This window comes from Hippoglossus stenolepis, chromosome 8 (assembly GCF_022539355.2).
Source record: "Hippoglossus stenolepis isolate QCI-W04-F060 chromosome 8, HSTE1.2, whole genome shotgun sequence".
Classification (NCBI taxonomy): Eukaryota; Metazoa; Chordata; class Actinopteri; order Pleuronectiformes; family Pleuronectidae; genus Hippoglossus; species Hippoglossus stenolepis.
In genome coordinates this window covers 9342819-9358712 of record NC_061490.1, presented here as the reverse complement: position 1 = coordinate 9358712, position 15894 = coordinate 9342819, and the positions used below count along the sequence as shown (strand labels likewise).

Below are 15894 nucleotides of genomic sequence, written 5' to 3'. Positions count from 1 at the left end.
AATTACTGTTGCAGTAGCGTAGTCACATGACTGTTTGTGGAGCTCACTGTTAAAGAGAAGCCTATTACTCATGTTCCTGTTGCCCTGAGTGCAGTCTTATATCTATTTATGAATTCACTATCAGACCTACTGTATATTCTCCTCATCATAAGGTGCTGTGATAATGTAATAATGGATAACAGAACAGTTCCTGGCAACATTACAAACAACAATCTTTTGTGGTTTTCTGTGAAAAAATGTATATTCAATGTAAAGAACAGGATATTGCATTGTCATTGGTTGTGTTGTGTGTATTAGCAGTGTGTTTGTCTCTATGGTTGTGTTCTGCATGTGTTGTCAAATTGATGAAGATGTTTTTGTTGACTAGCATTTGTGTTGTCTCTTTGCATGTGCTTTCTGAAATTACAGTGGCCGCAGCAATATTCACTTGTTGGCAGCATTTCCAGACCCATCTTATGAATATGTACAATCAAGGCGTCGTTAGGCCTGGTATCTGAGGCTATGGCTCTGAATGTTTTATGAATATCTCCAGATCATAAAAATAAAAACACAGGATATATATGATTTTCTTTATAAAATAATAATAATGATAAAAAACTGGGTCTATTAATCTGTCAAAGCCCTTGAAAATAATATAGTGTTGTTTATCTGAAAAACATGTAGGATGTAAGTCTTGGGTGTCGTTTAAGCAGCTGAGAGAAAAAGCGAAAGAAGGGGAGAAAGAAAGGCAAAGAACACACCAGTTACTTGTTGTTCTTTGTATCTGTTGGTAGCTAGTGATCTAATTCACTGAGGTACAACTTTAAGCCTGTGGATATCAGAAGCCTTTTAAAAAGAAAATATATGAAGGCAATGAAGCGCAGGCAGAGTTTTCTCCTGTAGCAGCAGATGAGTCAGGACGTGAGTCTTCCTACTGCCTCCTTTACAAGCTCAGGTTGATGAAGACGAGGGCTATTTAGTTAGTCTGCCTCAGTGGTTCTCACAAAGCACATTTATAAAAACAAGTATTTCCCAAGCACACCTTTATATTTGATTATAGCGATGTAAATCACCATAAATAATTCCGAGGCACACCAGTGTGCCAGTGTGCCATATGGAAGATAGATGTTATTAGAGCATGAAATTCCACTGCAGTAAGTAATACATAGCAATCGAGCGCTGATTGATGTACATCTGTTGCTGCGCGGAATATTGGCCTGTAGCTGGCATCCAGTAGTGCTGCTGTGTTGCGTAACTATCAGATCTTTTGAAATAATAAGCACAGATGACACAGGATGGAATTGGGCTTTATTGGTTTATTTTTGTATAATCTGGTTGGTTAATTCAAATAACTGGTTAAGGCTACGTGTAGAATGCATTTATATGTTTATAAACTAGATCTTCACTTGACAAAGAGAGAGATTTTGTTAGATCTTGGTTGGTCTAGTCTGATCCTCTTTATGACCAGGACAGGGGAGAGGAGAGGAGAAGAGAGCAGAGGACTGCAACAGACAGAGGAGACATCAGAAAAGTTACTGGAGAGGTGAAGAGGAGGAAGAGAGTATGAGATAGACAGATAAGACACAGAGTTAACACAGTATGTCATATTTCAAACTTGTCACAGCTCAAAAGAAGCCCTAGTCAGAGAAGATATGAGACCAGTGTTGGTAAACACAATGGCAACATGCGGTCTAGCAGATAATTTCATCAACATAAAGGCTTTTATTTTTTCTTATGGGTTTAAATCCTGCTGCTGGAAATAAATAGATGGGGTTGCACAATTTTTTTTCCATTTCATCTCTTTTTAGAAAACCAGCCTTTGCACCCGACTGAAACCTTCTGGCAGAGAAATGTGTCTCACGTTTTTAAAATGATTTTACCTTGAAATAAACTCGAGTGTGTAAATCTCATCTCTTTCCATACAGTTGCTATGGCGCCATGATTTTAAAGTGTACATCATTACAATGCAAAGGAGTTTATAAAATAAGGCATAGAGTACTGCAGTTACTACACAATAAAGCGTTAATTATAATGTTTATATTAAATATGTGTCATAGATTTTCTACAATCTCCTCTGCCTACATTATGTGTATTGTAAATGTGTAATGTGTGTATAACGTCAGAGTATTTGGATTTGGATTGTGTTAAGAATAATTTTACCTCGCATGGAGTTAAAAACAAGACAACATAACATCCATGTGGTAAGCTGCCTCATTACCTCCACCCAGTATCATCGCCAGGGAGGCGACTTTTCTTTCCCAGAAGCTGTGCAGCCCTGTCTCTTCGGGAAGGAGCCTCATTTACATAAATGCTATTTGTCAGCATGTTCACTTGTAAGTTAATTATAGAACTGTTGATATGACCCGATCAGGGGCTTTTTCTGCTTATTCTTTAAACTGCGAGACGAGTGAGTCCAGGCTATATTTAAGCACTGTCAATAATAATAGCACTTCATGTTTCCCGCTGGTAACAAAAAGGCGCATCTATTGTCACAGATTCACCAGCATCCTTTTTAGAAGCAGCCGTGTGCTCCGCAGCCTCACTGCTGACAAGGGGGTTTAGACAGCGGAAAGTAGATGAGGGTGAAGTTAAGTTCAGAGCAGCATCAAATTAAATCAATAATGTAAACCTGCGACGAAGCTGGCGTAAAATATTTTAGTGCAAACAGACATATTTTGACAAAGGGAGTCATGACAGTTTAATATGATTTTACTCTTTTGATCTTTTACCAGGTCTGTCCCTACGGTGCTATTCACTGTAATGAAAACTCTGTCTCTTCACATCTGACTGCCAACAACACGCATGCCAAGAGGAGAGATATTTTTAAATGGGCAAAGTCTGGCAAATTGAGCGTTGGCTGACTAAATGCTGTTGGCAGACCAATTAAAGCTACACTCAAATTATTCTTTGATTTAATGTTAGTATGTTACCTTGTTTCATAGCATTTTAGTCAGTTAAGACCACACGGTATTTACACTATTTAGCTTTTTTAGCTTCACCCTGCATCACATATCAGTCTCATGCTGGACCAATTTTCACAGGCAAATATGAAAAAGCAAATTTTCCAAGTGATAATAAATTAAGAGCTTCCATCATAGAGCAGGATAATCTCTGTGATATTGTCCATCTCTATCTTGAGCACAACTGTTTGAATTGTGGGAAATGTTGTCAATCTGTCAAAAAAACGTTCCAATATGGTCGCAGAAAAAACAAAATGTCTGGATTACTGTTGATTGTAAACACAGCACTAATGAGCCAAACCTGGGCAAACTAAAACTGGACACAACTAACACACAGCCACCATCTTACACTCCCAATAAGATATCTAGCGGTGAATGTGCTCCAAGCTTTCTTGCCTTCAAAGTTATCTTTCCCTGCAGAGAGCTTTGTGGTAAAATTGGCAGTAGAATTGTAGAAACAATTCTCCAACAACTCTTTGCTTCCCATACACTCTGCCGCAAGCTCGTTATTGCTATTTTCCTGCCTCTGCTCTGAGGCCAGGGCTCCAGATGTTGTTGCCTAACGCTATGCTGTTTCCAGAGAACAGATAGTGACTTTTCTCATTCAAATCAATAGATCTGCACCATCTCTATCAACTCTGCTTCAATATCTGTGTCTCTGCATCTTGGCTGTCACTGGCCGCGGATTTCTGAATGATCATGATACATCTGCCGGGCTGCTGAATTCTTGTGGTCATCCGAACATCGGATTCCCAAACCATCCCAAAGCACCTGCAGAAGCTGTTTCATACCGTTCCAGCACTGGCTGGATCCTACTTCATCTTGCTGGCAGCTACCCACCCCACTGATGGCTAGCCCGATTCACAGAAGGAAAATGAGATAGAATTGGCTCCTGTGCATGTGTTGAACACCTTCAGTTGTAGTGATACATCAAGACGTACCCTCTTCAGAAAGGGATCAGATGCAGATGGTTAATGACATGCACAAGAACACGATGCATTTGCTGCTTCCAAATTCTCGTATCACTCGAGTGTGTGTTGTCTGAGCAGGGGCTAAACATGCTGGAAGAGACAAACAGCTTTTCTAGTTGAAGGTACATCTGCAGCCTTCTGATTCCTTGAGTCAGTCAAGCCAACAGTCATTTATCCATTGTGCAGGAGCTCTTCAGCTGGACCTTACCTCTGCATGTCGGTGGCTGGTGGCTCCACTGGCGGCTGGCCTGGCACTGAGCTGTGGAGGGTCCTTCCAGGGTGTATCCTTTGTTGCAGTAAAAGCGCACAACATCATTGTAGTTGAAGCCATCCCCTGTGGTGCGGCCATAGATAGGGCTGCCGGGGTGGCCACATGTCACAGCTGAAGTTGACGTGCATCGTCCAGGAACATGAGTAAAACGAGGAGGATGAAAGAAATGATGCAGAGAAAAGGTAAAGACGAGAGGGGAGAGAAAAGGCACAGCGTGTGAGGAGAGAGAAAGAGAGAATAGACAGGAGAGACAATTCAATAAAAAAAAATCAATAAGTCATGTACAGTGACACCTATCATAGAAATATCATTATCATATAATTAACCCCAGAGGACAACAGGGGAATTAGGAATCAAGACATGATCTCAATCTTAAAAGGGTAAACAGCACATTGCAGTGCATCAATAGGTGAATAGGAGATGGTAAATCGCATTATGAGGATATTTATCGATTACCGACTTGAAGGCTGCTCAGGCGGAAGGAGGAGGAAGCATGGGAATAGCAAAAGGCTTTAATTATTTGAAAAGAATAATAGCATTTGTATTTATTGACTTATTTCAATAATTAAATCAAATTAACGCATTTTTGACAAACCTTTTCTCTGTTCTCTGTATTTATTTAGCATACTTTTCGGAATTTTTAAAATTCAGAAATTTAAAGTAAAACATGTCCTTTCAATTTGAACAGTAGTATCTACAGGCAAAAATAACAAGCGGCTCTTGTTTGCCATAGAAATGCAGGAAAATATCCTGTCCATTTTAATCTCAACTTACACAGTGACCTAAAAACTCCTTCAACCCTGCAAAAAACAAACGTGCACACCCACTCCTGTCAGACTCTTAACCACAGCCATTCTCTTTCCTTTCCTTCACACATGCACACACAGCTCCCTTTATTTAGTAGCCGAGAAGTTTGGTGAAAGTACTTACATATGCAAACTGGGAGCTGTCCGGACCAGTTGTTGTCCTGCTGACAGATCCGTACCGAGGAGCCAATGAGCCTGAATCCAGGGTTGCACTGGTAAACCACTGTGTCCCTGTACCCAAAGTTTTCCCCGATCACCTGCCCATTCACAATCTGCTCTGGGACACCACAGTGACCAGCTGTAAGAATAATCAAAAAGGAAAACTTATTTAAACATCTATAACTACTTCCTTACAATACGTTTGTCTTTCTTTCTCGAACAAATGTATTAATCAGACAGCACATCAAATATCAATTGTTATGTATGATTTTTTTGTTGTCAGGATAATATTCAGTTGGAGCCAATATGGTCGACTGGATTTAACACTAGATGCAAAGCACTTAGATCACAGTGAATAATTTCAGTTAATCATTCATGAGGTGCAAAATGTGGGCTCAACTTTCAAGCTTCTAAGAATAATAGCCCACAGTAGTGCCCAGGGATCTAACAATGATAACAGCTCCATGGTAGAAACACAGTTTTGATCACATTTGAATAATATCGCATTTTGACAACTTTGTTATAAAATGAAAAGAGCAAACTGGTGATTTGAAAGGGTCCTGGAATTACAATGCGTGGGAACCAAATTTGCGATTGTCTTCGTGAAACATAATGAATTTTGGAAAGCATTTTTCAGCTCATTATATCCGAATTATTGTTTATAAATGCATATTGACCTCAGCATCACTTGTGGTGATAAGTCAGCTTTTCTCGTCAACACTCGAAAGAGAGGCATGTGCAAGTCTTCAGAATTTGTGCAATACACTCATGCACGTAATTGTATTACTTTCAGCTACAATAAATCCCTTTTGAGAGGAGGAATCTTGCTGAGGTTTCCACTGCCACTTAAAACCTGGGAAATTGCCACTGACTGTGAGTCTGATTTCCCTAATTTACTCCTGCACCCAGAAACTCAGTCGAGCATTTTATCATCACGCCCCAGTTGAGAACAGCCAGATTCTATGAAGATAGTGCTGAAGTAGGCAACTGTACTGTAGAGGTCCCTGTCTATGTCAACTCTGACAGTCGTATCGGCAAACAAGAGAGCGGTGCCCTTCCTTTAATGAAGTGAACCAATCTCGAGCAGAGCCTGGAGTGCTGGTGCCACAGGGTTGATGAACGGACTAATGCATCTTCCAGGGAAACCGTCACATTCTGCTGCTGTGTGGGTTTGAATGCGGCTCCAGTAATTACGCATGTCTCCTTTTCTTGCACATTACAGAGCTGTGACGAACTGCTGTAAGCTAAGCTGTTGTGTATTTCCTTGTTTGTACAGTATATCTTAACAACAGCTCAAATTGTGTTGGTACAGCTTGGCAGGTGTCTCATTGTTTGGGGCCAGCTGCGGCTCTATCGCTGCTCACTCACATTTAACATTTCAGCAACACAAAATCACTCCGACTCGGAGGCTTTACTGTACATCACCCCCGATCCAATCCACTTAAGGTAGTTGGCAAATTGTTTGCACATTTGCACAACTTTTACCTTTAGCTCTCCACAAGCCCTGAAACAGTCCAATGTGTGCCAGTGGCAGTGATGAGTACCAGCATGTTTTCAGAGCATGCCCAAGAAAAAACTCCACATCGCTCTAAATGTTTAATCATCGGCCACACACGCTTGATAACAAAACCAATTATGGCCACCCTCTGCTGGCCCATCTGGTTTTATTATGGACATGTTGTTCAAAACCCCAAAAAAGCTCACACTGTCTGAACAGTTAACGTTAAAGAGAACATTTCAACTATGCTTACCCAGGCACTGAGTCTCCATCCCGCTCCAGAGGCCAGACAGGAGACACTCTCTGACAGTAGATCCAGTTAAAATGTAGCCAAGGTTGCAGCTGAAAATGGCTGATGCTCCGAAGGTAGTCTGAGTCCCAATTTTGTTCCCATTAGGAGGAGTGGGCAGATTGCCACAGGAAATAACTGCAATGAGATGCAGGAGATAATAAAAAAGACGAAGGAGGGGGAGATGGAGAGAGGGAAAGTGAAAGAGCAAGCCACCGGGAAAGTGAGAGGGAACAAGAAAGAGGAGACGGATGTTGGCTTACATCTTGACAGTCAATAGAGGAGCACAGTCATTTACACCCATCTGAGCAACTTTAATGCGATAAAACATTGACCTGTACAATTTAACGGAGAGGATAATGATGGTGTTTGCCTTTGTCCCAACATCTTTCATCATTCTGGTTGGCTTCTCCTCTCTTACCATTACCACGGCTATTCAGTGCTTTTCGCCCCTCTCATAAAGGAGTTTCCATGGCAGCACAGAAAACCTTTTTATTTCCCAGTCCCACAATAAACAATATCTAACCTAGGCTGAGATGGGAATAGGTCAAGAGTATACGAGTGAATTATTGAGTGGCTGATCAAGCGAGCATTGAATAAGGGTATTTATTCTTCAAGTCTTGTGGTGTTACAATCAATGAATTTACTGTATCCGTGGTTACACAGGACATAGATTTTTCAGTCTGGCTGGATAACAACGATAAATTTCTTTCTATTTTATCTTGCAACGATATAACTGCATTCAAAGAGTCACTGAACTCCTGATAATCTCTGCAGGGGTTGTATGCGAGAACACAAATGTCTGAGTGAGAGGGTCCAGACCTTCTTGCTAACTTGATAACGCATTGATAACTTGTTTATTTCTGCATATGACAATAAAGCCTTTGAACCTTAAACCTTCTCTGGAGTTTCTCTAGCCAGCCCCCTAGTAGAAACTCTGAAAATGTCAGAGTGAGCTCATATGAGAACACAGCAGGAGATCCTCGGGAGGATCCAAAGCGAGCGAGTGGGTGTGTTGATGATGATTCTAACACGCAAACATGAAAATAACTAAAATAATACAAATATATCCATACACACGTTGAAGACACAGACAAAGATGTCAAGAGAGATTTTGGTGATTAAGGCCGACGCCAGTGTCCAAGCACAGAAAACAAAACCATATGACGTCTGCGGTGCGATTCATTTGTTACGTCCTGCCGCTGCCTGCTGTGCCACCCCTCAACTGAACGCTCCAGAGATTTCTGTGTTGTTCTGAACACGTCTGAGCTGAGAATCTCCTGCTGCATGGTGGGAAAGGCACAAAGCCCTGACCCCACTGACTCCATTCCCCGGAGCTTATATGTTTCAGTGACTAGACTTTAGTGCCTTCACTGATGTTTTATTTTCCCTATAATGCAATAATCTTGGATGGTTATTATATTTGCATTAGGTTGTATTTTTGTTTAGTTCAGTTTTCAAGTTTATGACTTTGTGATTTAAAAAAATATATATATGTGTTGATTTATGTGTTGTAGGAGTCACTCACTTCTACACCGAGGTCTCTCGTTCTTCCAGCTCCACACCCCATTGGCCAGGCACTGTATGTGTGCAGGGCCAGCACGGTAGTATCCGGGGTTGCAGGTGAAGATTATTTTTGTTCCATACTCATAGTGCGAACCATTGACTATCCTCCATTTCCCGTGGTCTAGAGAGAAGGAGCTGAGACTTGGGCACATCATTACTGTGGCAAAAAGGAAAAGAAAACAGAAGAGGTGATTCAGCTGGGAGTGGACATTATTATTTTGGGGATAATTCAAATGCCTTCTGTTTCAATTTCTTCTCTTATCCCTCACACACCCGTGGCTGAGTGAAGACCTTTAAACAACCCAGAGGAAAATGCAAGTAGTTGAACAAAATATTTTAATCAGTAGAATAATCTAATCCATGTGTTAAAATGTAAACAACAACTTTTCTGCAGTTCGTCTGCAACAAGGTTGTTTTTGAATTGGCATCCTGCAAAACCAAATGGGTTGCAAAACAAAGTTTGTTCCTTTCTCTGCTGTGAGACATATTTACAGGAGGGAATAACAATTGGTCTCAACTGTAAACAATGCTGTCACTCACTCATTATACTAGGAGTCGCTGTGGCATGTAAAACACTCAGCCCAGCCCCGAGCTGGAGATACTCTCAACTGTTGTCTTTCCTTTCACCTCTCCATCTTATCATTACTACATATCAAGTTAGTTTCTGTAAAGACACCACGACTCATGTCTTATGGGACTGCAACTACCATTACAGTATAGTGTATTTTAAAAGTGTTGTATTCCACAACTCTTCCAGAATGTTTTTAAAATACTATTTCTGTCTCCAATACAGCAGATACATTTCAAAAATCTGTTTCGCCATAGCTCTTTCCAATTATCATCTCTCAGACTCTTAGCAGGGCACGACTGTGCTGTGGGATCTTGTAGTTACCCCATCTTCCTAGACCATCCTCACCCTCTACTCACCGATGCATCGGGGTATCTTGTTGTGGTTGCTCCAGGTGCCGTCTGGCTGGCAGACTGTGGTCGTCAGCTCTTTGGAGGAAAGCCGGTAGCCGCTGTTGCAGAAGTAGGTCACCCGTGTGCCGACAGAGTAATCAGCAGCGAGCACACCTCCATTCACTGGCGCACTGGGCACACCGCATGACACAGCTGCAGACGACAAGACAGCGATTGTCAACACACATGTTTATGCACAAGACAAGACACATCCTATAGGGATTTGCAGAGAGAGTCTGGTAAACACAGACATGATAGGCAGGCACATTCACATAACAGCCACATGTATGTGTGTATGTGCTCGCCCCAGTGTAGGGAGAGAAACCCATTTGTGGTGCGCAGGCAATGGTAGTTTTTCAGTTTGCACAAGCAGCTATTTTGTTATTCTTCTTTTGAATGGTCACATTTGGAAAGTAAAAGCCTAAAAGGAAATAATCACTCTGTGCTGACATTGAACAGCCTTGTAGAATTCCAACAACAGACCCTTATTCATGGAAATCACTCAAATATGTCACAGCAGGAAACACACATATGATATTAATGACACTAATAATGAATAAATTATATTTGGTTGAGCCACTTCCAGACTCCTGGTACTGTGCACGCTGCTGCCTGGTGCCCTTGAGCAATCTTTAACAGAATAAGTCGCACCAGTGAATTTCCTGCTATGCCAAGTCAAAGAGTCGATTAAAGGGTCACTGCTAAAGACGTTTCCAAAATGCTAAAACATTAAACCTACTTAAACAGTCATCATCAACAAGGAAAACAAATGTGCTCACAAGCACCTACAGCATTTCTAATAGTGATGTGGGAATGTGGATTCACATCAGCGTTTAACTAAGTAATTTGCTTAAACTGAACTATATTAGAGACCACTGAATCGATAGCTCTGCTCTTAAACTCTCCCCAGCTAAAGAAATCCATTAAAATGTAGGACTGGCCCAGTAGAGATAGTCTAACACACAGAAAGGTAAGTTATTAAAATTTAAGTCCTCCATTAATTTTATAAAGGAAGATTTACAATAGGCTATTAGACCAATTCAAAGACACTTATAGGATTAGTTAAGATGTCATTAATGGGTCATTTGAAAACACACTAATGACTTACATTTAATGAAGACCCACTCATTAAAGTAACTACCTATAAAGTCACTGTTTAAACAGTCACACCTTCCATGTAGCACTATGTCCTTGTCCTTATATCTCTTAAATCGGTATTACTGCAGCAGCAGTGTTTAAACCAAGTAGAAAGCTAAAGCAGGTTTCAAGGTGTTTATTGTCAGAGCCAAGTCAGGGGGAGTGAACAGATTGGAGGAACCAATATCTGCAGGGTCAGACTAAACCCAAACATTTATGCAAATACACACATCGTAAAGTGGAGCAGTTGCACATGGAGAAACATTGAAGGTGCGTTCAACATTCATTTGTGAGAACTGCTGGTAACAAATGGTAATTACAAGCACCCAAAGCATTTCTATACTGCAGATGAAAAGTTTCAAGTTAAAAGAGAGGGAACTCTTTAAAATGATCAAAGCTGAAAAGGTCAGTATGCCTGAACCATTATTCCAGGTCTCTGCTCAGTGATGGATTAATGTACTGCACATTCTCAACCTATCAAACAATATGGATTGGAAAGAGGGAAAGATTGAACATGCTGCGATGTAATCTCAATCATCCTGCAGATAGCAGATGGACAGCATCTGTCTGAATACATTAGTTTATTTGCAGCCATGGTTGGGTTTATGTGCTCCAGAAAAGCTGTGTGCAATTACCAAACTGACGGAATCAATCACAGGTGTGAAGTGTTTTTAAATCATTTTAAAGTACATGACATATATATTTTGATTTCACAGCAGCATGATAAGATGCAATTGAGCACGCCATCTGTTGCTGTTTGGTGCTGCATGGCTGTGTGTGTGTGTGTGTGTGTGTGTGTGTGTGTGTGTGTGTGTGTGTGTGTGTGTGTGTGTGTGTGTGTGTGTAAGAGTGCATGCCATCACGGGCACCAGAATGCACACATTTCACGTGTGTGCATCAAAGAACCCAATTAGTTGAGTGAGACCCAACAGCGGCAGACACTGCATGCTAATGGCAAGTTAGCTAAAGTAATTTGAAGAAGTGGAAATTGACAGAAGGAGGGATTGATTTCTGTTTCCTTTCCACCTGACAGGGTACTGCCTCTCAATCAGGCTGGATGCAGTTCAGCTCCTAACAACACAGGAATGTTTGGGACGAGACACTCGGATGCCTTAAGCGCTTGCCTGTCTGCCTGCTGAGTGTAGGGGCACAGAGGCAGTGACCAGAAGAACAGGGTAAGAGGCTGGCTGAAGTTGGAAATAAAAGGCTGCCACAGCCGATGAGCTCACCTTGACATGCAGGGACTGGCGCGTCCCAGGCGTAGAAGCCATAGACGCTCTTCTTGCACACAGCTGTGCCCTTTCCAATCAGCTTGTACCCCCTGTCGCAAGCCCAGCGCACCATGCTGTTAAGATGACCTCCGGTCTGGCTCACTACAAAGCCATGCTGTGGGGAGTCAGGGGTACTGCAGTACAGGGCTACAAGAGATGGACGAATTAACGAACAGGGGAGAGGATGGGAGAGTGGCACGGCGGAGGAGAGGAGAGAGAAACATGAGACAAGGTGAGAATGAAGCCAGTGAGGGAGGATAGAAAATATTCATAGGGAAAAGAGACAAAGAGAAAAGAGAAGAGAGGCCCTCTGGAATAAGATTCAGGTGAAAAGTCACAGTAAGCCTCTATGTTAAATAAAGGAAGATAATGAGGAGTGTCACAAATATTTTACACATTCACTTAGTGATAGTGGTGCAAGGGTTTCTAAGGATGGACGGCATAGTCATGTTGAGGCCAGCATCCTCTCTCACAAACCATTTTTGACAAGTGCTGACAGCAGTATGCAGAGAGCACTGAAACTAACATACAAGTTTAATTTAGGAGTTTCATCAAGTTAATCCGTTACTGCGTTTTCAACCAAGCACATTTATCATTATAACCTGCAACAGCAATGCTCAATACCAGGTAAAACTTAGTAAACCTGTAACCCCCGCCAGATGCCATCATCCATCACAGTATTTCACTGTACACGTGGTCATATGTCTAGTTCTGTAGACGTCCCCCAACTGCTGCGTCTTCCTGCTACTTGAGCTACTCAAACACAAAAAAAGGGTCATTCTGATTTCTAAAATTTAAGCAGCAAATAGCCAATGGGACAGAAGATCCAGGAAAAGACAGTGCGCTTCAGAAACGCTGTCAAACATGCCTCCAAATCGGCATGTCTCCGAGGCAGCGAGGATTTAAGATGAAAAGATGCACACTGGAGTTTAAGTCAGTTCCTGTTCAAGTCAATCAAGTCAAGGAGGAGACCTCTACAAAATTCATTGTGCCGACATGCTTTCACTCTAACACTCTTGTGTGTTAAATATAATGGAGAGTCACAACATGAAATATGAATGTCTTTTGTGCCTTTTTCATTATTATTGATGTATTGCAAATGGAAGAGGATCCCCTGTGCTACTGTTGCTTAGCACCACTTGCTTTATTGAACAGCAAATTAAAAATTTAAAAACTTTTGAAATTAAGCAGCACAAAAGAGCAAGCGAGCTTTTCAGTGACCTTCTTCCTGCCTCATGAATTTTGTGTGTGAAAACATCTTTTGTGAGCCTTCATCATTTCTGTGGACATTCTTGTTGTTTTCATCTTTTGGCTGATACTGTTTTGGATGAGGGGTCCAAACAGTGGATTGCCATCTGCCTATTTGAATTTGCAGACATTTTTTAAAATGGATGCTGTTCCTGAAACAACCTGGGTTTCCCCCACTTGTGGAGTATTTCTGTAAATTCACTGATATTAAAAACTCAATACATATCCAGAAATAATAACAGCACACTGTGATAAAATCCACAGGTCATGTTATGGGCACAGAAATATTCAATAGTTGCAGCAGAGCTGATTCAATATTTGCCCCCATGCAGGGTTATCACTAATTCAATTGAAGTCTGACCGGACCGAATTGTAAACCCGTGACTTTTATCACTTTTTTGCAATTTGAAGACAAAATATATTCAAATAGTTTGAATAGAAAAAGAATATGATTATAAGCTGGATACATACTTTGATACTCACCCACGTATCTGATGTGGAAGCCTCGTCGATTGGTGCCGTGGTCCGAGGACCAGCGCAGCAGGAGCTGGTGGCCTGTGGTGGTCAGGCTGAACGGTGTTTCAACGTCACCACTGAGTGAGGCCAGGTTTTGGCTGTAGATGTTGGGACCTGAACACAGAGTGTCACACATTCATGGGCATTAATGTAAAGAAAATGGACAGGGATCTTTAATGTTTTCAGAGTAAATAATTACAATTATACAAGTGAGGAGACCACATTAAATGTGAAAAATATTTCTAAAAGGCATCTAATAATGGTATCAAATATACACCACAGTAACTTTTACTGAACACATTAGTGGAACCAAATATTCAAGGTCTAAGATAAAAAAGAATCTGTACGTTGAACGCATATCTCGCAAACTGTTCTAATCTAATCATGTTCACGCTTTGCATGTGTATTATTAATGGCCAGGGAAGTGCAGTGCAGAGTTTGGTGCGATTTGGACACACGATAAGTTCAATATTGATAAAATGTAAATAAACACTTGACCAATGCTCTGCAGCAGTATAAGTGGCAGCAGTTGAGGAAAGTATCCGAACTTACATATGAACCATACCTGTGAATATTAATAAAACAAATACTGACTTCAAATTCAAAGCAGATAAACGAGGTAGGATAAACAAAACTTTTCTAACTTCACTCTGCACCACAGACTGTTTATAAAAAGATCTGCACACAATGTCCCCCACACAAACAATAAAAGATCTCTTTAAGGAGGACTTACTTTTAACAAGAAATAATCCTGAAGTAGCTTGGGAGCTTTAACACAGGCCAAGCAAAGAGCCAATTCTAAACACTCCACTAGTGTTGGACAGGGAAATGTTTTACAGAGACTAACATCAAAGATTTCACTTGGCATTATCCTGCTGACTAATTGTTTACGGTAAGACTCAAACACCCAGCAGAACTCACCATCAAATATTTCCAAGATGTCAAACTCCTTCTCTGTCTGGAAGAGTTCAAAGTGCAGAGTGATGTTGTAACCCTTCTCCACGTTAATCAGCCAGGAGCACATCTGGAGATTGGGGTAGTTGTCAGGGTAGCCCGGACTCAAGATCACGCCGGTTGAGTCAAATCGCACTTCATGGGCTGGACATTGTACTGGAAGAAGAGGAGGAATTTTAGAAAGGACAGAGGGTGGAAGAGGAATGAGGTAAAAGAGGGAGGGGGAAAGCCGAGCAGAGGCAGAGAAGGCAACATGAGAGGAGGGAGGAAAAGTCAGAAATACTCTACTGTGACAGAAGAAGTTACAGTGAAAAAATAACTGGTCTTGAAACAATTAAATTTCAGCCAGACTGATATTGCACCTGAGGGCTAATGTGGTAAATGTGCTGTTGTCACCAAGCTCCCCCGATATCAATCTATCAAATAATAATACTCAGTGGGTGAGACAGCTAACTTTATACAGAAATATTGTGTGTGCATGTGTATGTGTAAGTTCGTGTGTATCAGCTCTAAGCACTCCTTTCATTTCCTGTAAGCTGGCATGTCTTAAATAATGACAGTCCTGTTTTATTTCTTTTCCTTTGTGCTGGTAACAGACGTTTCTCTTCTGGGCCACTAGTGAAGAAACATGACGCATATAAAAGGTTAACGCGAACAACTGTTCCAGATAAAAAGGTCACTGGAAACAATCGGACGTATATCACGAAAAAGGCCAGGAGGAAAGAATTGTAACACATAGCAGTATGAATATTTCCGCTGGCAAGTCACTGCAAAAGTTTCAACTGGCTGAACCAGAACAGCCTCTGGCTCAAAGATAACAGACAGATATGATCTTCAGAATGTCAAAGTCAGTGATTTTCAAAATAACAATGTATTTCTCAAACCACACAATACACAAAAAGCTGTCTGTGAGGACAGAGGTCGAGAAAAATACTCATTACATTATCTTAACAACAAAATGTAATATGTAAATAATGAAAAAAAAAATTAAACTCAGATCTGTTCAGAAAACAAATGAAGACATATATGATAAAGAATAGTATTTTCTTCATTGCTTCACAGTTTGAGAAACATGAGCAATATGTTCCTGTGTGTATGTTTACAAAGGTTTTCCTCTCTGCCACTGTTTTTGTGTTTTTCAAAGCAGAGAGATCTTTATCTATTTCAAATCACTGTGCGTTCTCATTGTTTTCTCTTGTGCTCTGCAATTAACATATATTACAAAAACAAATTCTACTCATAATTAACTGTAAAACTGAAGATTAGCAGCTTGTGCTTTTAACATTGTGAATGCTGTCGTCACATAGGG

The 15894-nt window shown here is 41.0% G+C and overlaps 1 protein-coding gene across 1 annotated transcript in view; it reads right to left on the bottom strand.

The window, feature by feature from the left end:
* The window catches only part of LOC118114004 (CUB and sushi domain-containing protein 3), a 216408-nt gene that overhangs the window by 47437 nt on the left and 153077 nt on the right, over positions 1-15894 (bottom strand). Inside the window, exons 47-54 of the mRNA XM_035164185.2 lie at positions 14553-14741; positions 13599-13745; positions 11826-12014; positions 9427-9612; positions 8462-8656; positions 6898-7071; positions 5112-5285; positions 4119-4292 (exon numbers count right to left, since the gene is read on the bottom strand). Coding sequence (XP_035020076.2) covers positions 4119-4292; positions 5112-5285; positions 6898-7071; positions 8462-8656; positions 9427-9612; positions 11826-12014; positions 13599-13745; positions 14553-14741 — 1428 coding nt within the window. The remainder of the gene's footprint in view (positions 1-4118; positions 4293-5111; positions 5286-6897; positions 7072-8461; positions 8657-9426; positions 9613-11825; positions 12015-13598; positions 13746-14552; positions 14742-15894) is intronic.